The 25,316-nt window shown below is 40.1% G+C and overlaps 1 protein-coding gene across 4 annotated transcripts in view; it reads right to left on the bottom strand.

Moving 5' to 3' along the window:
* Positions 1-25,316, bottom strand: part of LOC126095150 (la-related protein 1B) — a 143,099-nt gene that overhangs the window by 4,012 nt on the left and 113,771 nt on the right. For all 4 annotated transcript variants that reach the window (XM_049909873.1, XM_049909874.1, XM_049909871.1 and 1 more), the window contains 5 exons: positions 22,581-22,801; positions 13,831-13,982; positions 13,547-13,691; positions 12,704-12,813; positions 5,086-5,219 (listed from right to left, as the gene is read on the bottom strand). In XM_049909873.1, the coding sequence (XP_049765830.1) occupies positions 5,086-5,219; positions 12,704-12,813; positions 13,547-13,691; positions 13,831-13,982; positions 22,581-22,801 (762 nt within the window). The remainder of the gene's footprint in view (positions 1-5,085; positions 5,220-12,703; positions 12,814-13,546; positions 13,692-13,830; positions 13,983-22,580; positions 22,802-25,316) is intronic.

A 25,316-nucleotide genomic window follows, 5' to 3' on the forward strand; every position in this document is an offset into this window, starting at 1 on the left:
ATGATCACTGTGTGAACACTCATAGTTCAATAATTCATCTACAATATGTATCAGTGTAGGACTGTCAATGGTACCACCACAAATGGTTGCATACAGGCAAATTTGAGCCGTATTAGAACTCGAGGTCCCATAAAGTTATTTACATATAAAGCGATGTGTCAGATTGCATAATTTAATATCTCAAATAAAAAAATTGTTAATTTATCTAAATCTACATATCACTGCTATCAAGCGTTCTCCATTCTCCTTAAATTATTGCTTTTTAAATGACATGGTTACCTTTGATTGTAAGATCATTTTTTTTTTATAAAAGCCACTATCGCAATTTTGATCCTGACATAATTATCGAGTGCAATACGCAAAATTGTGCTTCAGTACATTTTAAAACACTGATGGCAGCATGGCTGAAATTGCATTAGTGAGCTTTACATATAAATAAGTTTACGGCCAAAGGTGACCATTATGTCATTTAAAAAAATTTCACATGTCTGTGCCCTCTATGGTATTTTTTTAGGTTGCTTTATAACAAACATTACTTTAACTTAAGCTGTAACTATTCTACCACAGGTGTGTGTGTGTGTGTGTGTGTGTGTGTGTGTGTGTGTGTGTGTGTGTGTGTGTGTGATGTGATAGCCTATTTCGAAGTAACTATGACAATGGCAATTTGCAATTGCTTCTGTGGTCACTAAATACATTGTATTTTTTGTCTATATTTTCTATCTTCATTCTAGCAAGTACAATGTAAAAATAATTATCTCTGGTGAAACTTAGCCCTACACAGAAAATCTGCATAACGTGAAATGTTTACAACTCTTACTCTCTCACATAAGAGGTGTGTTCAAAAAATTCTGGAACATTCATAATTTCGTGCAAATGGTGTGTTGGACCGAAATGCAGTTGGCATCACTACACACGCCTGTGTTTGATGTGCAACTGCTGCAAGTTTCATTGCTGTATACCTGTCAGTTATTGTTCAGTGTTTTATTAAGTAGAAGATTGTGTCACACAGTTTGCCAATTCTGAGTTGGCAGAGTTACAGGAGCAACACATCTGCACTGAAATTGGTGTGAAACTCTAGAAACCTTTACAGACACACATTAAATGTCGCAGAAACCCTACGGTAACGAGTGCTTAAGCCATACTCAGTGTTACAAATGCTTCAGAAGGTTTCAAAATGGCTGGATGGAAGTTAACGATGACCCTAGTTCAGGATGCCCTTCGACATCTACTGACAACGCTCATGCCTGGAACATCAACCAAATTGGTTGTGTCAATCAAATACTGACTGACTGAGAGACTGCAGAAGAAAGATTTCAGTTGCATCATGTCATGAGATCTTGTCATGAGATCTTGACACAGCGTCTTGGAATGTGACATGTTGCCACCAAGGTCGTCCCACGGCTCACGAGTCAAGACCAAAAAGAAGTTCACCTCACACTCTGTGAAGAGCTTTTGCATCACAAAAATGAGAACAGGATGTTCCTCAAGAGGATTGTAACTGGTGATGAGTCATGGGTCTATGGATATGATGTGTAATTATGAGAGTAATCCCAAAAGGAAGGTCTATTTTTTTATGAGTACATAGACCTGTTTATTTCTACAATGGTTTACATCAGTTTACAGCTTGAACATTTAGCTATTTTTCGACATAATCACCGTTTCTGTAGATGCATTTTTGTAAAATGCTGTGGCAGTTTTTGTATGCCCATGTCATACCAGCTCGCCGCCATGCTGTTCAGAAAGTTATGAACCTCTTCTTTCACCTCGTCGTCGGGAGCTGAATAGCTTTCTGGCCAAATGTTCTTTTAACCTACAGAACAGGTGATAGTCACTGGGCACCAAGACTATAGGGTAGGTGGTTGATTATGTTCCACTGAAACTGTTGCAGGAGAGCAATGGTTTGCCAAGCAATGTGAGGGCGAGCGTTGTGATGGAGAATGTGTACGCCCTTGCTAAACATTCCTCTTCTCCTGTTCTGAATTGTCCGTTTGAGTTTTTTCAGAGTCTCACAGTACCTGACAGCGTTAATTGTAGTCCCAGTGGCTCAACCTTCAACACTGTCTCCTCAGAAATTGATGATCTCCTTGCTTCTTTGTTCATCATGAATTTCGGTCCGACCAGTTGCCAACTCTCTACACCACTTACAAACATTTTTGACATCCATGCACGACTCACCATACACTTCCCTCAATTGGCATCGGATTTCAATCGGCGCGGTGTCCTTTGCATTAAAAAACCGACTAACTGCAAGCAATGCGCACTTGGCGCTAACATCCAACGGGAGCTCTATGTCTGCCAAACCAAGACTGAGCGCCTCAGCGTAGTGTGTACATGTTTACACATAGCGCGTGAAGCACTCTTCATAACAGTGTGACCAACTGCCACACAAACAGAGTTCTGTTCTAAAAAAAAAAAAAAAAAAAAAAAAGAGAAGAAGACCTTACTTTTGGGATTACCCTCGTATATGTAAATTGAAGGTGGGGAGGAAGGAAAGGAAAGAGATTACTGATGTCAGCTGCATCAGGAAGTTATGGGGAATCAGCAGCGACGAGCGAAAATGTTTAACAAATCGGGATTCTAACCCGGAATCTTCTGCTTACTAGTCAGGTGTGTTAACCACTGCGCGATCTGCGGCACAGTGTTATCGCAACTGCGCTGACTATCTCGGTACGCCTCATGGCCAACCCACACTGCCACTGAGAGCCACCTATCCACACTCCCTGTCGATTTCCTTCATACTTGCTACTCAGAGAAAAGGTGCATCAGGAAAACGAATTTTCATAAATAAGTTTTATAATGTAGGAAAAGATACACTCCTACTTGCCGTAAAGATGACAGAATAAAATATCAGGAAATACGAAAGGCTGCTGTCCGGTAGTTACATGAGAAAAAGATAATAGTAATAAAAGAAATGAAAACAAAATGCCAAGGGTATTACTTTAAGATTTCTGGGACTCATGAAAGGTCTTAAGTTTTGAAATGGGTTAAGAATGCAGTCACATTCTGTGAAACCCACAAAATTTCTTTTCATTTATAGTTGATCTACTGTTTAAATCTAACTGTTTGAAACTAACCCGCAACATTCGGCATCCTCAAGGCGTGTCGCGTCACATATTACACTGAAATGTGGGATATCCACAAGCAGTCTAGACTTTTTCAAAATATTGTTGTACGAAGACATGTAAAAAAGACAGTCAAATTATTTTATGAGATTTCCAAATTTTTTATTAACGTGAACTGGGCTGAATGGAGCTAACAGTGTGACTGTCAGCAAGCACACCGTCACATTACATCTCATGGCAGTTTGTGTGTTAACAGACAGGCTGTGTCGAAGTGTTTTTCAGACGCTAGTTGACACACAGCATTGGTTGCAGTCGAAGGTGATGGTTTGCTTAAAGAATGGGTAGTCAGATGTTTTTACTGAGTGAGTCATATGAGAACACTTTTTGATGATATCCTTGCACTGAAGGACAGATAAATTTGAGTGAGTTGTGTGATGCTCTACATGAAGGAACATGGTAAAACAGATGAATGACCTCTTTCTCAATGATTTCCTTAAATTGACACACCACTTAGTTATTGAACATGTGACTCAAAAGTGTAGTGTTTGTTACCCTATTGGAGAGTATTTATTTCACCTAAAAATGTATCCTTCAGCTTCTGGTTCACTCCTTCTGTTTAACTGTTATAAGCCCTTATTTAAGAACAGCATTTAAGCAAAAAATACGCAAGTCCCCAGAGATTAGCTAAAAAGGGGTTTTACTGTCTACTTTGAATGTAAACATATTAGTTTCATCAGACTATTAGGGAGTCTACTCGTTACGACACCTTTTACGTTCTCAATCTTGAAAGCAGCGAATGCCCTGAGTGGACACAAGTTATTTTTATCTATCTGGGACTGGTAATAATGAACTGTTCTGTGGAAACACTTGCCACCATCTACAATTTTATCAAATTGCAGTCCATTCTCAGTTTAATAATACAGTGTCCTGCTTGAGAGTGTATATGATGATTCTACTGAACAATACTCAGCCTGCAGTTAATGCTTGGCTGTTACGTTAACTAGTTTTGTAGCTTCGTCCAAATAAATATCATGCAAGTAAACAAAAACTATCATTTCACATCTTTACCGCGTTTCTTGTCTTTTATGCATCACCTTATGAATTGTACAAAATTCTGTTGCTATCTCTCTCAGTACTGAGAGATGTACAAAGAAAAACTATAGCTATGAGAGCCAGTTTGGTTAATCTGCTCTAAAGGTAAATATGTATCCTGCTGTCTAGTCATAACTTCACTACTATTTCCCCCTGCTTACAATGGTGTAAAGTAGACATTTGTGTACATACACTGACAATTTGTTGTGACGGAGTAGTGGACTTCACTAAGTATATATTTCGTTCTTGCTTTTTGGCATAACCCACAATAATTTTTTTCTGAAAATTATAGTAGGAAAAGTTCTACCAGAATGTACAGCCGCCACCAAACAGTTCCTCCTGTCACCCCCTCCCAATCATTGTTTCCCCATGTCATGTGCTCTGAACTTCACCAGCCACATATGTAGACCATGCCCCACCCACTCCACCCTTCAGCATTCCAAGCCTGCACACCTACTGTCTCCCTCTAACTACCTACTAGCTACCTAGCCCCACCCCCATCCCCTCTCCTCCTCCTCACCCACCCCATAAGTCCACCAGCCGAACTGCAATCCCGGCAGTGTGTCCTGATGACACAATGTAGCTGCAAAGTTATGTTTTGTGTGTGTGTATGTGTGTGTGTGTGTGTGTGTGTGTGTGTGTCCGTCCGTCCAAAAGCTAGAAAGTTTCTCTCTCTCATGTCCCTGTCAATGACGACTCATACTCGTTTTGTAAAAATTATTGATACCAAGCTGGTCTTTATGAATCCTTTTCATCAGTATGGCACTACAAGTTTATCACAATTTTTAAGAGAATGATAGGTCTTAAATAAATTGGCAATAAATTTACTAATTTTGTCTTTAAATTATACACAAATACAGAAACTCCATGATTAAAAATAAACATTCATTGTATCACTAACAGGTTAACTAATTTTGATTGCAGAACTCACCTCAACCACTCTGAAATCCTCAATGCTCTTGAACTTCGAAAGATGTTCTTTCAATTTTGGGTTAACAATCAAATTTGCACTATGCTTGTAATATTTCAGGAAGGCCCAAAATTTTTCTAGTCCATATAACTGCCCTGAAATTAATAAACATGCCAGTGTAATGGAATGTGAAGTGAAGACGTATTTCCTTTCTTACAACTGTAGAAAGGTGTTAACACAATGCACATAGTATCTTAACTTTGCCCTAGTATAATATTTTAACAAGGTGATACCTATGTCAGTTTTACAACAGAACTTCAGCAATATACACACATCAAAAGAAGTTCTACATCAACCCAGTTCCCAGAACTACTGAAGATAGACCCTGACTGTGGGTATTGTATCACAGACAGTGTCTCTTTGACTGATCAGAAATGTCACTAAACCCACCCAAAGATGTAAACAACCACGCATCAAGAGCGCCTCAGACAGAGGGAGCCCAACAGCCGAGCAGTTCCAGTCATTCCACCAGGAAGGAGGTACACGGCTCGTGTTGTCTATAGTTCAACCATGCCTAGACAGTCAATACCGCAGTTCGATCGCGTCCGCATTGTTACTTTGTGCCAGGAATGTCTCTCAACAAGGGAAGTGCCAGGTGTCTCAGAGAGAAACCAAAGCGGTGTTGTTCGGACATGGGGACAGGAACTGTCGATGGAACGCCTCACTCAGGCCACCCAAGGGCTACTACTGCAATGGATGACGCTACCAATGGATTATGGCTCGGAGGAACCCTGACAGCAATGCCACCATGTTGAATAATGCCTTTCATGCAGCCACAGAACGTCATGTTACGACTTGAACTGTGTGCAATAGGCTGCATGATGCGCAACTTCACTCCTGACATCCATGGCGAGGTCCATCTTTGCTGGGATCACCTTCTCTTCACCAATAAGTGTCACATATTTGTTCAATCAGACAATTGTCAGAACCATGTTTGGAGGCAACCCAGTCAAGCTGAATGCATTTTACACACTGTCCAGCGCATGCAGTTAAGGTGGAGATTCCCTGCTGTTTTGGGGTGGCATTATGTGGGGCTGAATTATGCCATTAGTGGTCATGGAAGGTGCCGTAACAGCTGTACGATACATTAATGCTAGCCTCCAACCGATAGTGCAACCATACCGGCAGCATATTGGTGAGGCATTCGTCTTCATGGACAACAATTCGTGCCCCTATTGCGCACATCTTGTGAATGACTTCCTTCAGGATCACTCGACTATAGTGGCCAGCATGTTCTCCAGACATGAACCCTATCTAACATGCCTGGGATAGATTGAAAAGGGCTGTTTATGGACGACGTGAGCCACCAACCACTCTGAGGGATCTACACCGAATTGCCAATGAGGAGTGGGACAATCTGGACCACCAGTTTCTTGATGAACTTGTGGATAGTATGCCATGACAAATACAGGCATGCATCAATGCAAGAGGAGGTGATACTGGGTATTCAGCAATCTGGACCACCACTTCTGAAGGTCTCGCGGTATTGTGGTGCAACATGCAATGTGTGGTTTTCACGAGCAATAAAAAGGACGGAAATGATGTTTATGTTGATCTCTATTCCAATTTTCTGTACAGGTTCCTGAACTCTTGCAATAGAGGTGATGCAAAACTTTTTTTGATGCGTGTACTTCCTAGATGCATACACAAACATGAAACAGGCATATACAGATCTCAGAAAGCAGGTTGTGCAGAGAAAAGGTAGCCAGACTAACATTTGTCTCTTACATATAAAAAAAATACCTTAAAATAAAAGAAAGTATAGATTATTTACCACACACAATAGTAATCATTAATCTTTGGATCAACAAAGATACCTTAATGTCTGATGATATTTCTCATCATTCTTCCCACAGCAAAGACAACATCTAAAATGGTTGCTTGTCATGCAACATACAAAGTTAAGAATAATAAACAATTGCACAGCAGGGATGTTTCATGTTTAAACAATTCACTGACAATAATGAAGTTATTTTGAGTGTTCCTAGTATTTTGAGTGTTCCTAGAAGTACAATATTTTGCTGAACCAAGGTAAGCCAGTATCTTTAAAACATTCAAAAAATACCCTCACTTATGCCTGAAAAAATTCCCACACTTCTGTTTCCTGTGTATGAATACTTTTCACGCAGTACAAATGCCACTGCTCCTCTCCTGGAAGGAGAGAAAAAAAAAAAGAAGCTATTGTTCACTTTCATATACCAAATTGCAGCAACAAACTGAACTATGTACTCAACTAATAAAATGAACTGCATTCAAACAATAATGTACAATAGCAACTGAATTACATACTTCCCTTGTAATGCATAGCACCTCTTTTCGTTCTGGTGATTGTGGCAACTCTGGCAGGCTGTTCTCTGCTGCTTCTACAGTTGCCCACAGTTCACAGATAATTGGTGGAGGAAGTTCTGCATGTGTACTTAACATCTTTGACAACACTTACTAGGATGGAGTGGGACATCAGCAGTTGGACGTCATGCTGAATATGAAATACATTCAACAAATTCTCAATTTTGTAATGAAGGAGTGGTGTTGTCTTCCTGAAAGTTACAGGTCTCCACTGTTGCACATGACCCGGTACCAGACAAATACGATTCCCATAGAAGGGACACTGACAGCTCTAATAAGTCAACTTATGTACAGCTGCAAAAGACATGTAATGTGGCAAAGTAAAGAATGGAAAACAATAGAACTAGAGTGGCCTGTGTAATGCCTTGGTAGCGCAGTAATTAAATCAACACGTGGCAGCATGTCACTGTGTAAGAAAGCAGGCGGATCCTGGCCATTTGTTATGTATTTCTTCCCTCTACCCTCCCCCAAAAATTATTTATTTTGTAAATATCTTCCATACATCATTCATATGACCTGCACAGAATCTAAATTCTAAAATACTGACTCAGGGCTTAGCCAACTTAACTTTATGATCTACTAACTCCTTTTGGTTATTTAGAATCCATCCGTATTGTTAGTTTCGCTAAAAACCATGCTAATTACAAAACATCAGCAATTTCAGATTTCATTGCCATTGTAAATATATACCTATCAACTTCCTGATAAACTAGATCAAAAAGATATATAAAGGAGCCAAGTATTCTTATAACCAATGACGAAAATATAATAGCAAGATTTGCATCCTTGGTTAAAACATTGTTACTGAAACAAAATTCCATATGCAGCAAACCAGCCATATTATTGTTATCTGAAAGTTCCCATTCAAACAAATCTTCTTCCACTGTTCAGTTACTCAGAATCACAAATCTTTAACTGTAATTTATGAAAATCCAGCAAACAACAGTAGGTAAATTTAGTCCTAATTACTGTCTTCTTATAAGAGGAGAGAAGCTATTTTAGGTTAGTCTGCATTGAGTTTGAAGGATGCAACATTTATTCCCAAAAATACAGGATAATGTAATTAGTACCATGGACTGTGCCAAATTTCAATAATGTTTACTGTGACAATATGTCTAATTTGTGAACTTTGGTGTCACAATATTGCAGAATGTCAGTGGAGTATGTGGCTAGCTGTTTATATGTGGATAATTTAAGTAGATGAGACTTAAACTGGCCATAAACAGCAGTTCATTCATTCGGAGTCCAAATTCAGTTAATGTGTATGAACTAAAAATATGGTGTGGACTACATCACTGACAAGAGCTTGCTTTTAACACCCATGTTTTGGACCCTGACAAGGGTTACAGCACTTGTATTTTCTCCCCACTTAATACCTTGTACAAAGGTCATTATTATACATCCACAAACTGTATACAGAAAGTTGCTAAGAACAGATTACTCTCTCCAGACTTACCCATGAGTACGATTGTGCTTATGAATATGCTAATTTAGTGAACCATTCAAAACCCATAGAAGATCCAGCATGTTGAGCCCCTGGAATATGTTGCTCTGGAAAACACTATCTGCTTACCTAGCAAAAATAGTTGGAGTTTCAAAAGACTGTTGTAACATTCCCACCACATCAATAGCATAAACACTGATTAAAATAGATATGATTGTAGTTTCAGTAAACAAAGTGGCATGGGCCAAACAGCAGCCAATCTTAGTTCTTTCTCAAGTGGCATGTTTGCTTGCAATGTTGTCAGTAGTTCCGTAATTGTATGCAGAGAGCAGTTCCGGGCAACATGCGGGGAATGTTATGTCAACTGTGAAGTAATTTCATTTGAGCTATAGCCTAGCTAGTCAAGTTTTCATACACCCACTGGATTCTCCTACTTTGCAACACCATACTATATACTACCACGGTGCACTCATTTGTGAATACCATATCACACCCTGACCTTTTGAGACACTGAGAAACTTCCTCTTCCCTCAAGAACAATACTAAGACCATGAAAAGCCCTTTTTTTCAATGAGGAATGGCTCATTAAGAGACAAGACTAAAGGAGAGAAGGTGTAGCTGACATTGTACCTTTGGCTATCACTTGTTACTATGAAATGAATTGTGCAATTAGAGACATATGTAAATCCCTTCACAGACAGTCGGAATGCAGCCAACACACACAAGATAAACTGCAACATGCAACAGTATTATAAAATATAAATCATAATCCAGTTAGAGTGAAATGCCCTTACAGGAAAGTTAAGCACAGCCTTCTCTTTACATTTGTCCATCAAAATTATATTTGCAAGGTGACAACATTACTTCTTATGCCCTAGAGCAAGGAACCTTTAAAGCTCAGCATGTAGGGCAGCTGTACTGACATTAATATTAACAAGCCCAGTAACATTTTATTTTCGTAGTATACTTTACATTCTCTTATAAATATAAGTAATGCGTATTTTGACATAATCTGATAGCAACACAATGTTGCAGACGACTTGTTAAAACTATTCACAAGTATATTACATTGTTTGATTTAGTTGCAACACGATAATATCCCCAAGTGGAAAATGTGTGTTAACTGGTGCAATGAACTATTGATAATAGGCAGTTATTTCAACCAAGATATTTCCTACAGTATTTCACCCAAAACACACCAATACCAATAATAATAATAATAATAATAATAATAAACATCAAAACTGGAGAAAGAAGACATGATTTTTCTTGAGACTTGTTCAACTGCATATCAGAAAAAATTTTTAATAGTGGCACAAGGAATAACTTTTAAATCTGATGAAACAGAGATCGGGATTAAAAATAACATGTGAAAACAGACTGCTTAGTTTCTCCAAATGATGTAGCTATACTGACAAATGACTTTTAAATAGGAACAGAACAAATTCACACACTGAAAGAAGTATCAGAACAAACTGGCTTTCAAATACGTTTAAAAAAAAAAACAATAATATCAAATATCATTGACAATACAACGCAGCTGAATGGTAAGACATATGAACAGATTTAAATATCAGTGAGACTAGAGAAAGCAGCACATTTGGCATCAGTGGAAAAAAAAAAAAAGAAAACTGACAACTGTCATAACGGTTGCACATTTATTTTTTTTTTTTTTTTGTAGTTCCTAAATGATCAAATAACGAAATAAATAAAAACAACAGTAACATAATAATTACATTGGAGAGTCTGAAATCATTAATAATTATTCTTCTTCTAATTTCCAGAATTCCAGAGCACTGCATCAAAGCTACACATCAGTAAATTAACAGTATAAAATGATGCCTTTTAATTTCTAGAAGTTGCATCATCTCATCTACTCTTAGAAATGGTATGTACAGTTTATGACAAATGTGGCTATGGGCCAATAAGTGCAGTGACTAAATCAGATGCCATGCACGGCAGATTTGTTAGAACTTGTATCTTGAAATCAGCAAGAACTGCAGATGTCAATTTGTAGTGGGAATTCATCATTCAAATAGTCTGCAATTTGTGGCAATAGTCTTGACAGTACAGGCATGCTGCTATTAATGCACAAACCTAGAGAAACTATGAAACCCAAGGGTTTTAATCAAGATAGGTGTTCTACTTCCATTGCAGCAAGAGCCTCTGTTCCCAAATGCTGAACGTCCACAGAAAATGTCATCTTCAGAGGAAATATTGTGCTCCGATAAATCAGCCCGTTTGTTGGGTATTGTGGAGTTTAACATTCCCCCATCAGAGGCAGCCAAAATTTGGGTGTGATCATAGATTAATGTCTGTTAAGTTCGACTTGTCCTCCAGTAACTGTTTTCTCAGCCAATTTGTCAGCGAGTTCTTTTCTTGGTATCGATATACATGTGATGCGAATCCCACTATTTTGTGATATACATGTAATGCGAAACCCACTATTTTGTAAGTCAAATAAGAAGTATTTAATTTTAAAAAGACCAAAATATTACAATAATAGCAATGTTCTATCACTTCAGGCAGATGAAAGAATAACAGCAAAAGTTAACAGTTTTCGAGTTCTAATGTCTCTAGACATTGCTAACAACTCTGAAGCGAGTAATGCTGCACACATTCACAGGTGTGTGTCACCCGTGGACCTTGCATTTATGGTAAACATAATCCAAAGGTTAATTAACTTGGACCCATCAGAGTACATAGCTACACAGTTGAGGTATATGTGGAGAGCCAAGATAAACAGGTATCAAAGGACAATGGGGACTGCTTTCCTTAAGACCACAGAGCAAATCATTCACTGTGTCACAAAGTGAGTTACACACCACAGGGAGAACCCAGGGTGGACTTTGTGGTCAAGAAATAGTGAACTGGGGATTCCTGCACAGAGCCTCCAATCACGCATCAAATGTAGTACCTTTTCTATGCTGATGATGTGTAAGCAAGCCTTTTCTGAATTTTATTTATTAGTAATTCGGCTGTCACCTATGAGAATGGTATTATACTAATGTCCATAAGCTCAACATCAGGTAGTTCCGAATTACAGCACAGGCATTGGTTTGGGAGGGTGATGTATTTAATTGTGGATCAACTGCCCTGATGCCACTCACTATGACTGGAGACAGCTATCACCTCATCTTTGGAACCGTTACCTGGCATAGCAATCACTGCATGAAGGCACTGACTGGATGGACATGCTCCTTGGTCCTAATCCTTAGCATATATAGGATACAGGCTCTTCAGATGTCAGTAGCGCAATCTCTGCAATAACAATGGGTCATGAAATTTTACATGAACATTTCTCAACCCCCTCACCTTTCCCTAGGATAGAATGGTTACTGCGTTTGATGTCAGGAGCACAGGAGCATACACACATCTTCACGTAAGTGGGGGGTTGCATGGAATCGTCAAGCACACAAAAGGTAAGGCATCCTTCCTCAGGTAGCTTGCACTGTTGTAAAATTAGGAAGATTATGGAGCTCCATCCATAAATGGGGCATAATTATTTAAGCTGAAGAAGCTGAGGGTGTTTTGCAAGTGGAGCTATTGCTGAAGTTGTGCTGATAATAGCAAAGTTGTCAATATGAAGAGAAAACAATCAAGTGTCAGTGTACCTCTTACAACAGACAGGAGTTATTGTGAATCTCTTCTAGTCCTTTACTTCACAAATAAAGCGTAACTTCCGAGTACTATGCCATGCATGTATACTACTTAGAAAATTTACACATCTTGTAAAAAACTGACAAAGACCTTTTCAGTACAGTGTCATATTACATGAAGAATACCAACCTGATTCATAGTCTGCAATCGTTTCCTCTTGAAAGTCTTGATATACATCTGGTCTAAATTTTTTTTCAAGGCCATAACTATAGTACCTGAAGAGACACTCCAATCCATATCTGAAAAACAAGACGATTTATTTCAGGGATATAACATAGTTAATACATAAGGTTTGTTCAACTAAATTTAAGACCAACTGAATAGTGTTAATCATCATGATCGATTTCTGTCAAATGACCTGATTTGATGTGTGACAAGTCATCAAGTGTACAAGTATATAACAAGTGATCATATTTTGCTTCAGAAATACAAAATGTAAAGTGGAAGCTATGGCATAGCAGATTCACACTTACCATCAGCAAGTTGATGGTTTCGTTTTTTGAAAACCTTACATTACCTGAAAAAAGAAATGAGCTGTGGGTTGGGGTGGAAAGCTATGAGGCCAGGCGGGACGGGTGGGAGGTCGGGCGGGACAAGAAGAGTCTGGAGCAAATTACACTGAAAACCTACAGCAGGGAAAAACGTCTCCACATCTGTCTAACATGACAGAATGTATAATACATAACTGACTAAACAATGAAATTGAGAATTTTGTCCTTGTTGAGCGACATTCTTAGCTATTCGGATTCCTTTTTTTTTTTAAATTTATTTTTAAATTCCAGGTGAGTTTTCTATATATCTATTACACTTGCAAGGCAATGGCATTAACAGCGTTATCATTTTATGGACTACTGTGTATTTTGAATAATAAACTTCACAATTACTGCGAACTTGTTAATACCAATTGTAAAACCCAAACACAAACATTTCATATATCACTATTATTTGTCTAACATTATAACGTGCACTTACCTGTAGCCTTCATGAGCATCCTCAACAGCCAATGAACGGAACTCCTTGTACATGTTGCGATTGAAGTTTTCCCGCAAGAAAAATGACCAAAACCGGAATAATGTGTTCATTTCTTGTGACTGTCCAATTCCTAACCTGTTCCTCTCTTACCATAAAAAAACAACTGATTAGTATGCACACTGTTGAATGATACAATTTCACACACACAATTACTAGTACAGTAAGAAATATAAATTTTGGGCCAAACATATCACACTGTGGAAAGAAGGTAATGAATTACTTACCTTTCAAGCACCTTGAGTGGTACTTGTGATAAACTTCTTGGGTGAAATTATTTTCCTTGAGGAGTGAGTGTGAAGGATGTTGGAAGGCTGGCAAAGAAGTAGGAGTACCACCAGAAAGAAAACCTTCACTTGGGCTTGTTCCTGTACTGCTTCTATAAAACAGAATTTCATAATGTCCATTTTTATTTGCAAATCACAAAATACCAGAAATGCAACACACCACTCTAAGAAAATAATTTGCACAAACAATACACCAAAACTATTACACCTAATTTTTCTAATGGAAAATCCAGGATGGAATGAAGACAATATTATGAAAAGGATAGATTGCTCCTCACCATATAGTGGATATGTTGAGTCACAGACAGGCAAAACAAAGAGATCACTAAACAAGTATGCTTTCAGCCAAAAGGCCTTCTACTGAAGTAGATGAAACACACACACACACACACACACACACACACACACACACACACACACACACGAGGCCAGTGCCTGCAGCCGCACGTGATGTTTCTCCAATCATGATGTATGGTTGCTAATAGTGTGTGTGTGTGTGTGTGTGTGTGTGTGTGTGTGTGTGTGTGTGTGTGTGGCCAAAAGCTTACTTGTTCAACAGTGTTTCTGTTATGCCTATCTGTGACTCATGGTGAGTAGCAATCTATCTTTTTCATAATACTGAAACTTAATTCATGATTATATTTTAATGCTCAATGTGTGTACCTCTCTTTAAATTCTTAGTTCTGATTCTTCCCCTTCACATGGCTACTTGAAGTGACAGTGTAGAGGATTTGTTTTCCTACAAATACAGCCATACAAGCTGATTCCACAATAAGAGCTCCCTAGTTTGCTTATCCACAAAAATGTCAAAAAGCTGGCCACACACTGTTTTGATACAAATTGAGGAACCTTCCCCTTGTTTTTAATAGCAAAAGAAAGTTAACTGAAAAGTTTTCTGCTATCATGGATAATCTTCTTCAATGTTTTCCTCACCTGGGAACCACTTGTTAATAAACCATAGCCTACTGTCATTCCACAAAAAACCACCCAAACAGAGCCCCATCATTTCAAGTCAAAATAATATTCCTGTGGTGTATAAATCATCCCAGAGATTTGACATTGGATTTTATTCTTAATAACTCTGGAAACCACCAACAAACATACAGAACCTGCTTCAGTGATTTTAAGAACCCACCACAGCCATCTGTTGCACTTACTACATTGTCTTTGAATTCAGCAGCACAACTATAAAAAGATGGTACTATAGTAGTCTTACGATGGTTGTCACACAAACATTAAATGAGGAGTGAGAGCCTTACAAATTTTCAATTCCCACAAATCCTGGAATCAACAATGTAGGAAAAGAGATTGCTACTTACCACAAAGAAGACATGTTAAGTTGGAGGCAGGCACAATTAAAAGGCACTTACACAAAGCTTATGGCCGCAGCCTTCATCAACAAAAGAGAAACGCACACCATTCATACACACAAGGAATCACAACTGACGGATGCCTGACTGTCAACTTTGCCAGTACAGGCCAGAATGCAAATATCATGTGGGATGACAGCATTGTATGGGAGGGGGTCGTGCGAGGGGGGGGGGGGGGGGCAGAAGAATGCCGTCTGGTGGAGTGTGGAGGGACTAGATGTCAACATGCACAGCATCAGAAGGTTGTGTGGCACAGAAGTGGGGGGGGGGGGGGGGGGGGGGCAACAAGGAGAGGTCCAGGGAAAGATTTGAGGGTGCATTGGCAGAGGGTGGCAAACAAATAGGCTGGGACACGAGAATGGGGAGGAAGTGATAGGACAGGGGGTGGAAAGCATTTGGTAAAGGGTGTAAGGACAAATATGTTACCATAGGTTGAGGCAGGAATAATTATGAGAGCAGAGAATGCGTTCTAAGGCTAACTCCTATCAGCACAGTTCATTTCTCTCCTCACTGCTATGACACCCCACACACCTATCTTCTACATGATCCCCAAAATCCACAAACCCAAAAATTCTAGACACCCCATTGTGGCCCCACTGAAAGTAGACACGCCGCATGCGGCCCCACTGAAAGTAGACACGCCGCATGCGGCCCCACTGAAAGTAGACACGCCGCATGCGGCCCCAATGAAAGTAGACACGCCGCATGCGGCCCCACTGAAAGTAGACACGCCGCATGCGGCCCCACTGAAAGTAGACACGCCGCATGCGGCCCCACTGAAAGTAGACACGCCGCATGCGGCCCCACTGAAAGTAGACACGCCGCATGCGGCCCCACTGAAAGTAGACACGCCGCATGCGGCCCCACTGAAAGTAGACACGCCGCATGCGGCCCCACTGAAAGTAGACACGCCGCATGCGGCCCCACTGAAAGTAGACACGCCGCATGCGGCCCCACTGAAAGTAGACACGCCGCATGCGGCCCCACTGAAAGTAGACACGCCGCATGCGGCCCCACTGAAAGTAGACACGCCGCATGCGGCCCCACTGAAAGTAGACACGCCGCATGCGGCCCCACTGAAAGTAGACACGCCGCATGCGGCCCCACTGAAAGTAGACACGCCGCATGCGGCCCCACTGAAAGTAGACACGCCGCTTGCGGCCCCACTGAAAGTAGACACGCCGCATGCGGCCCCAATGAAAGTAGACACGCCGCATGCGGCCCCAATGAAAGTAGACACGCCATTGCGACCCCAATGAAAGTAGACAAGTCATTGCGACCCCAATGAAAGTAGACAAGTTATTGCGGCCTCTCTGAAAGAATTTCGGCCCTCACTGACCAATACCTCGAACCAATTGCCTTTAATCTAACCACCCACATTCAAGATACCAACCACTTCCTTCACATTCAAGATACCAATCACTTCCTTCACTGACTCACCACCATTCCCATTCCTTTACCTCATGGGTCCCTACTTGTCACTGTTGACACTACCACCCTGTACAACAACAACAACGATGAACATTACTTCCCCAATGTCCTTCTCTCCAAACTCACTACCTCATTCCTCATAAACCTTACAACTTTATCCTAGCCCACAACCACTTCTCCTTTGAACTTTATCCTAGCCCACAACCACTTCTCCTTTGAAGTGAAAGTATACAAGCAAATCTGTGCCACAGCCATAGGGACCCACATGGCACTCTCCTATGTGAACCTGTTTATGGGCCATCTAGAGGAGACCTTCCCAGCCTCCCAAAATGCCAAACCCCTAGTCAGGTTTAACTTCATTGATGATAACTTCACGATCTGGACTCAGGGCCAAGACACACTATCTTTATTCCTTAAAAACCTCAACACTTTCTCTTCCATCAGCTTCACCTGGTGGTCCTCCTCACCCCAGTGTGTCACCTTCCTAGACGTTCACCATCTCCTCTGCGATGGCTCCATCTGCACCTCCAGCCACATTAAACCCACCAACCAACAACATTACCTGCATTTCAACAGCCGTCATCCCTTTCACACCAAAAAATTCCTCCCACACAGCCTAGCCACCTGGGGATGACGTATCTACAGTGACAAGAACTCCCTTGTTCAGTATGCCGAGGGTCTCACCAACGCCATCACAGACAGGCACTAAACCCAGACCTCATCTGCAAACAGATCTCCTGTGTCATTTCCCCTCACACCCCTAACCCTCCTACCATTCGCAAGAAATGGCCACAAAGGAGTGCCCTCTTTGTTACCTAGTACCACCCCAGACTGGAACAACTGAACCACATTCTTTGTCAGGGCTTTGATTACATATCATCGTGCCCTGAAATGAGGGACCACTTACCAGAGATCCTTCCCACCCCTCCTTAAGTGGTACTCCTTCGCCCACCCACTGTCCACAAACATCCTTGTCCATCCCTATGCCATTCCCAATTCCAGCCCCTTGCCACAAGGATCATATACCAGTGAAAGATCCAGGTGCAAGACATGCCCAATCCACCCGCCCAGCAGTTCCCATTCCAGTAATGTTACAGATTTATCCCACCCCATCAGGGGCCAGGCCACCTGTTAAAGCAGCCATGTCATTTACCAACTCTGCTGCAACCATTGCACAGCTTCTTATATTGGGTGTCCATCAGGATGAATGGCTACCGCCATGCCATGGCCAAGAGCACCCTGTGGCACAACATGCAGCTGAGCTTAACATAACTGATTTCAATCATTGCTTCACTGCCTTAGTCATCTGGATCCTCCCCTCCACCACTAGCTTTTCTGAACAGCACAAATGGGAGTAATCTGCCTTAGTCATCTGGATCCTCCCCTCCACCACTAGCTTTTCTGAACAGCACAAATGGGAGTAATCTCTAAAAACACACTCTCTTCTGCTCCCAAATTATGCCAGCCCAACCTAAGTAACATACTGTCCCCACATCCTCCACCTAACAGTTTCCACCTCTCTGTCCTGTCATCTCCTCTCCATTCTCATGTCCCAGCCTTTTTGTTTTGCTTAGGTAACCAATTTCAGTTGCAAACATCTGCCTACACCCGTTATCTTTATTGTTATGGTTGGTTGCTTGCCTTTTGACATGTTTAATTTATGTAACATTTTGCCTGAAGCTAACAGCAAAAGTGGTAAGTAATTATTATCCTGCAACGTGAGTTCAACACTGCACAACAAAAACTCAACATTTGAAAGTATCCAGTAAAGATCAGGGATAAAACAACTGTGGATAACTATTGGGCAGTTGTGCTACAGTAAATAACAACAACAGCCACTTGTATTTTTTTTTAAAAACATGCTGTCAACCACTGAGTACAAAATTAAATCTCTTTACTGGAAAACAGATAATAAAGCTATTTAGAACTATGTCACACAAAGCTCTTTCAGTTGCTTTTCACAAATTTCTTTAAATTTCTTCCTCATAAACACAAATGTGAGACCACACAAATACAGTATGTATTGCTCATGAAATTTCAAAATAAAACACACACAATACTACTGTGTGAACATTCCTGCTGCAAGGAAGACAAAGCTCTTCACTGCACTAGTTAACATTCATCTTTTATATTGCACATGTTCTACACTCACTTATGCATATAACAGAAGTGAGCTCTAGCATGTGCATCACTATACATCTCTTACTCTAAAAACTACACAAAGGCTTATAAGAGATATGTAATGAAATCACTATTTTTAATTTATCCTGAGACAGAAGTTTGTATCTGTTTTAGTATGTATATATTGCAAATATCAAAATATTCTTATGGTTTTATTATGTATATGTTAGCAAAATCTCTCGTTAGTCTAAACAGATGCACAACTAACACTAATTTGGCAGTATCAACTTTGTAGTGTTCTGATGACAATACCAATGATGTTTGCCTTCAAGATAAACTTACACATGAGAAAAACTAACCAATCTTGGGGTACTCATTTGCTTAGCTTGCTTTACAGCAGGCATCGCCAAGAGACATCTAGGTCAGTATAAGCATTCGCTCTCATTTGTCACTTTCAAAGAGAGCACTTGAACGTCATTATCTAACACATTATCTAACATTTACAGATTTTCTCATTAAGCCCTTCCCCTTCACAACATGATGTATAACTGTCTCTTTCTATTCCCCCCCCCCCCCCCCCTTCTATTCTTTAACTGTATCATTTGTCCCTATTTGTTCTCTATCTATATCTTCCACTACCATTTCTTCCTCATACTGCCCACTGTGTGTGTGTGTGTGTGTGTGTGTGTGTGTGTGTGTGTGTGTGTGAGAGAGAGAGAGAGAGAGAGAGAGAGAGACGAGAAAAAAACTGTTGATATGCACATCATCAGTTTGAACCAGATTGGGTAGAAAACTGGCTACAATCTAGTTAGAAGAGCCCCATAACTTTGATGTCTTGACAGAAATCTGAACTCTGTGTCTCATAAATGAGAGTTGGTATGGCAGGGACATTTTCACATTCTGGGGATTTGTAACAAGTTAAAACCAAAAATTCAACCTGCAATACTTCCTTACATGCGGAGTGTGTTATCCACAGACCAAACCAATTTGAATTTGTCATTTGTTTCCTTTCTAACCTTTTTCTATTAACCAGTGACTATTGCACTATCCAGCACCTCTGGACAGGATACACATGCAGTAGCAGAGGCAACCAGGAGCTCAACAGGCACGGAAGGAAAACGTGGCAATTCAAAACGAGCCAAGCCATGAGGCATGTACTTCTCCATTAAAGGCAAATATATGCTTTTGAGTTTCTTTCCAACACATGGTTTCAATTTTTCATAAATGTGCATGCATCACAGCAGATGTAGATACAATTCACTAAAATGCAGAAAAATATTTTAATCTGAACCTCCCTGAGTGACAAGATTCGTGTGCAAGTTAAACATCTTAACAAGAGTAAAGCATATGGTGGGTACATTGTTCTCAGACTGAGGACATCTGCAACAACCAACCTCAGAAAATCACAGCATTATTACAGAAGAATGGTAAGTCACAAATTATCAACTCAGTGTCCTTCATATGCTTTAGCAGAGCACACCAAAGATGGAACCTAAACCTTGTTACACCTTGGCACTGAGTTTTGTCATACCACAATTTGGGCATGTCTAGTCCAGAACCTTAAACTTGAGATATTACTGCTCCAAAAAGCCAGAACTACCAGCCAAAGAATGACGATGCTAGAATGGTGTGCAGGTAAGAAGGTGGTCAAATGAAGCTTTCTGCTTGATGGAGAATACTTCACTATGTGTCGCCAGGATACCCCTCCGGATTGATGTTTTGGAATTAGGTCAGCATCAACAAAATATTTTCACATTTGGAGGAAAAAGTTGGTGACTGAAATTTTGTGAGAAGATTGCACCACAATGGAAAACACCTTTGTTTTAATGATGCCCACCTCCAAATCCTATATTGTGTCCATGACAAACTGTCCTCTATTTCTCGATAGTACGAAACATACTGCTCTTCTTTGAACTTTCTTGATGTACTCCATTACTCCTTGTCTCATAAAGCTCCCAGACTGTACTGCAGGTACTCCAAAAGCGGACGTACAACCTAATGTAGCAGACTCTTTGGTAGATCTGTTGCATTTTCTTTCTACATTTTATGCCAATAAAATGCAGTCTTTGGTTTGCCATTCCCACAAAATTTTCTATGTGCTCTTTTCAATTTACGTTGTTTGTAAGTGTAATTCCTAGATGTTTAGTTGAACTTACAGAATTTAGTTTTGACTGATTTATATTGTAACCGAAGTTTAAAGGATTCCTTTTAGCACTCGTGCGGATGACCTCACACGCTTCATTATTTAGGGTCACAGATATCTTTTCTAAATCATTTTGCAATTTCTTTGATCTTTTGATGAGTTTCCTAGATGATTAACGACAGCATCACATCTTCTGCAAACAACCTAAGACAGCTGTGTTCAGATTGCCTCCTAAATCATTTATATAGGTAAGGAACAGCAGAGGGCCTATAACACTACCTTGAGAAATGCCACACATCACTCCTGTTTTACTCTATGACTTTTCATCAATTACTACGAACTGTGACCTCTCCGTCAGGAAATCATGAATTCAGTCACATAACAGACGATATTCCATCAGCATGCAATTTCACTACAAGCCACGTGTGGCTCAGTGTCAAAAACCTTCTGAAAATGTAGAAATATGGAATCAATTTGAAATCCTGCATCAATAGCTCTCATCACTTTGTGAGAGAAAAGAGCTGTGTTTCACAAGAACCATGTTTTCTAAATCTGTGTTGACTGTGTATTAATAGACCATTCTCTTGGAGGTAATTCATAATGTTAAAACACGATGTATGTTCCAAAATCCTGCTGCATATTGATGTTAATAATATGGGCCTGTAATTTTGTGAATTACTCCTACTACCTTTCTTGAATATTGGTGTAAAATGTGCAACTTTCCAGTCTTTGGGTACGGATCTTTCATCAAGCTAGTGGTTGTAGGTGATTGCCAAATATGGAGCTATTCAATCAGTGTACTTTGAATGGAACCTAACTGGTACACAGTCTGGATCATAAGACTTACTTTTATTAAGTGATTTAAGTTGCTTCACTACTCTGAGGACATCTATTTCTATGTCACTCATGTTGGCACTGTTCTTGATTCAAATTTAGAATATTTACTCCATTTTTTTTCTTTTTTTTGGTGAAGGAATTTTGGAAGGCTGTGTTTAGTAACCCTGCTTTGGTAGCACTGTCATCAACAGTATTTCCATTGCTATCACACAGAGAAGACACTGACCGTGTCTTACAGCTAGCATACCTTCCCTATGACCAGAATCTCTTTGGATTTCCACACAAACTATTATAATCATTTCACACTGAAGTCCACACTAAATTCTAAGCTTTGGTAAAATACCACCAATCTTTGAGATGCTGTGTTTGTTTAAATTTTGGCATGCTTTTTTCATTGTTCCTGCGACAGTGTTCTGACCTGTTTTGTGCATCAAGGGGGATCGCCTCCCTCTTTTGTTAAGTTATATGGTACGGATCTCCAAATTGCTGTCAATTCTATTTCTCTGAATTCAAGCCACATCTGATCTACACTTACACTGTTGATTTGGAAGGAGCAGAGACTTCCTCTCAGGAAGGAATCAAGTGAATTTTTATATGCTTTTTTGAATCGGTGTATTTTTCATATATTTTGTATGATTTGGGGGCTGCAACATACAATCTTGCTACAACAACCCTTTGTTCACTAATCCCCCCCTCCCCATACCCGTTTTGACACTCGCCATTAGCTCAGGATTATTAAGAAAACTATAGTCCTGACAAGTAACTAAAATAATATGCATAAAACTTACCCAATGGATGTAGTACGGGGTCGATGCTCTCTCACATCCATGATCCATCCCACATGGTGCTCAACTGGAGGGTTACTACCATGTCTTGTTTTCCTCTTCCTTGGTGTTAGTGGATCAACTAGGTGCTCATCTTTCACCACAGGGAAGAAGCGCGCTGCCCGTCTACGATGAGTAAGATCTTTGGAAGGCCTTCCAGTAGGAGCTGGCCTTGTCTCTGCAACCTGGGAAGAAGTTGTTGATAAATCAAAGCAATTGTAGGTATTACTATCACATTAATTAAAAGACTTTTGTTTACTGAGGTAGTTCTAACATTGAACTTCAAACTGCTACAAATTTTCCTGTAAAGTTCATACCGTGTGTGAGAGAGAGAGAGAGAGAGAGAGAGAGAGAGAGAGAGAGAATGTGTGTGTGTGTGTGTGTGTGTGTGTGTGTGTGTGTGTGTGTGTGTGTGTGTAGGGGGGGGGGGGGGTTGCACTCACTACCAAACAAAAGCTGCATAACATTCCCTTTCATCATTGTGTTCTCATAAATACGGCAACAATATAGCTATATGTGGCAGTCACATGCCTATCTTTTCAGAGGACACATTTGTAAGCACTAACATTTGCAATATTTTTTATGTCATCAAGCATTTAAATTCAGGTAAGAAATGTAACATACAATATTAACTGAACTCTCATTTCTGCTCGACAAAATAAAAGACACAGAGTGCAAAGCAACCACATAGACCAAGTAATAGCCAGGTTTAAAGATGACGTGAAAATAATTTACCGTCCAACAATATCACAAAAATTTCAACATGAAATTACCTGTTTCAGCCATCACTGGTAATTTTCGAAAGTAGCCACCACTGATGTCTTTCCAACAACTGAAATGTTCTTATCTTAAAGATGATGTTCTGGTTTCCACTGCAGTTTGTAATTCTGGTATTGTAACTTTTAGCTGCTTGCAGCACCAACCATTAGTTTTCTCTGTTAAGCTACATTCACACTGCTGCATTTGTCGCAGAAATTCGTACCAGACACAAGTAGCGGATAAAAGTATCTCGGCATATGTGATTTTGTCCAGGGACATGTTCCTGGCAGAAGTAGTCAATGTGAGCATTCTCACTGGTGCCAAGTAGTGAGCCAGTTTCACAGAACACAGTGTCCGACACAGAACTTTTATTTCTTGCACTAGCAATGCAAATTTAAGGGAGAATAATAGGAGAAAGGAAAGTAGGTGGCAGGTGTGTAACTTTCTCAGTAAATGGTGCATTCACAGAGCTTAACTGTTCAGTGATAAGTGACTTAAAAAGTTCAAGGGATTATGGGTTTGAAAAATTTTGTTTGTATGTCTATGATCAACTTTGAAGTATTATGAGATATGACAGCTCAGTACTACACATTAAAGCATACAAATTTTTGAGAAACTATAACCCCTGATGAACAACTTGTCATTACATTATGCTTTTTGGCTACTGAAGATTCGTACTCAATGTACATGCATAGGATAAATACAAGATTAGTGAAATAATACCAAAAGTGTTGGTTTGTTTACATTCTTCTCTGAGACCAGCGAAATGTACGGAACCACTTCCATATGTATAGCTCTTGTCTGCCCAATCTTGATGTCTTCAAGGAGAAATGTTTGATACATTCATGGATAAATTGAGACCTCAGGCAGTGAATTTTGTTGTTCAATTCTTTACCTGAAATTCTGAATAAAGATGCAAATTGCGGAAATGCACGGCGATGCAGTTTTTATAATCGGTGTATGTATGATCCCATAATGAACGACTTTCATGAAATACTCCAATTAGTCTAACGGTATTATTTTTTGTCCAGTCCATCTTCACAAATTGCCACTAAATTTACACAGCTGATCACTGTGAGCAGCTGATCAAGCAGATGTAGCACTATGAGTCTGCCTGTGGACTGATGGCACATGTCGGGAAGGGGGTGGGGGTGACAAATAACAGGCACATGTGCCAGAACGGAATATTCCTTGGAATTCTAGCATCCATGTCGCAGGCACACACCGCAGAAACTTAAAAATTGTGCCACACCTCATCGGCTACATGTGCAGGGCACAAGTCTACGTGCAAATCTCAGTGTGAACAAACTTTATAGAGATTGCACTAGCTCTCAGTTTTATTTCAAACTGCTTAGGCTAGTATTTTGTTTAGTATTTATATATATTATACACAACTGAAGAGGAACAGGGACTGTGCTTGGCAAGTGCAAATGCAGAGGACACTTGCTATTGTCCCCTGACAGTTAGGTGTGTTGTCCAGTCATCAGGGCATCAGGCCGTTGTCCTGGGCTGCAGTGGTGCAGAGGCAAATGCTACGGCACATCTGGTGTTGACTGGGATCCCTAAAGAGCACTAGAAAGCACAGTGATCTGATTCTAACTATGTTCTCAGCCCCTCTGGTGACTGAAAAGGTTCAGGGTTGTGAATTTGGGTGAAAAGAACAATGGTACTGGACACACAGTTCTCCCTTTATGCTTCGATAGCATACAAAAGGTTCTGCCTGTTGCTTCTCCTCCCCTAGAAAAACTTGTCTGCAAATCAGTTTTTGTCAGCAAATGCAGAACACTATTCAAAAAGGTAAGAAATATGGGTTTTCTGCCTAGTATCATTAAGGCCTTTAATACCTGAATTGATTATTCCCTCAGTACTAAGACACCCCCCGAAACAAGATCATTTTCCGATGTACCCTCTCCACACCACCCAATGCCCTGTAACCTGCAG

The sequence above is a fragment of the Schistocerca cancellata genome, chromosome 8 (genome assembly GCF_023864275.1).
Source record: "Schistocerca cancellata isolate TAMUIC-IGC-003103 chromosome 8, iqSchCanc2.1, whole genome shotgun sequence".
NCBI lineage: Eukaryota > Metazoa > Arthropoda > Insecta > Orthoptera > Acrididae > Schistocerca > Schistocerca cancellata.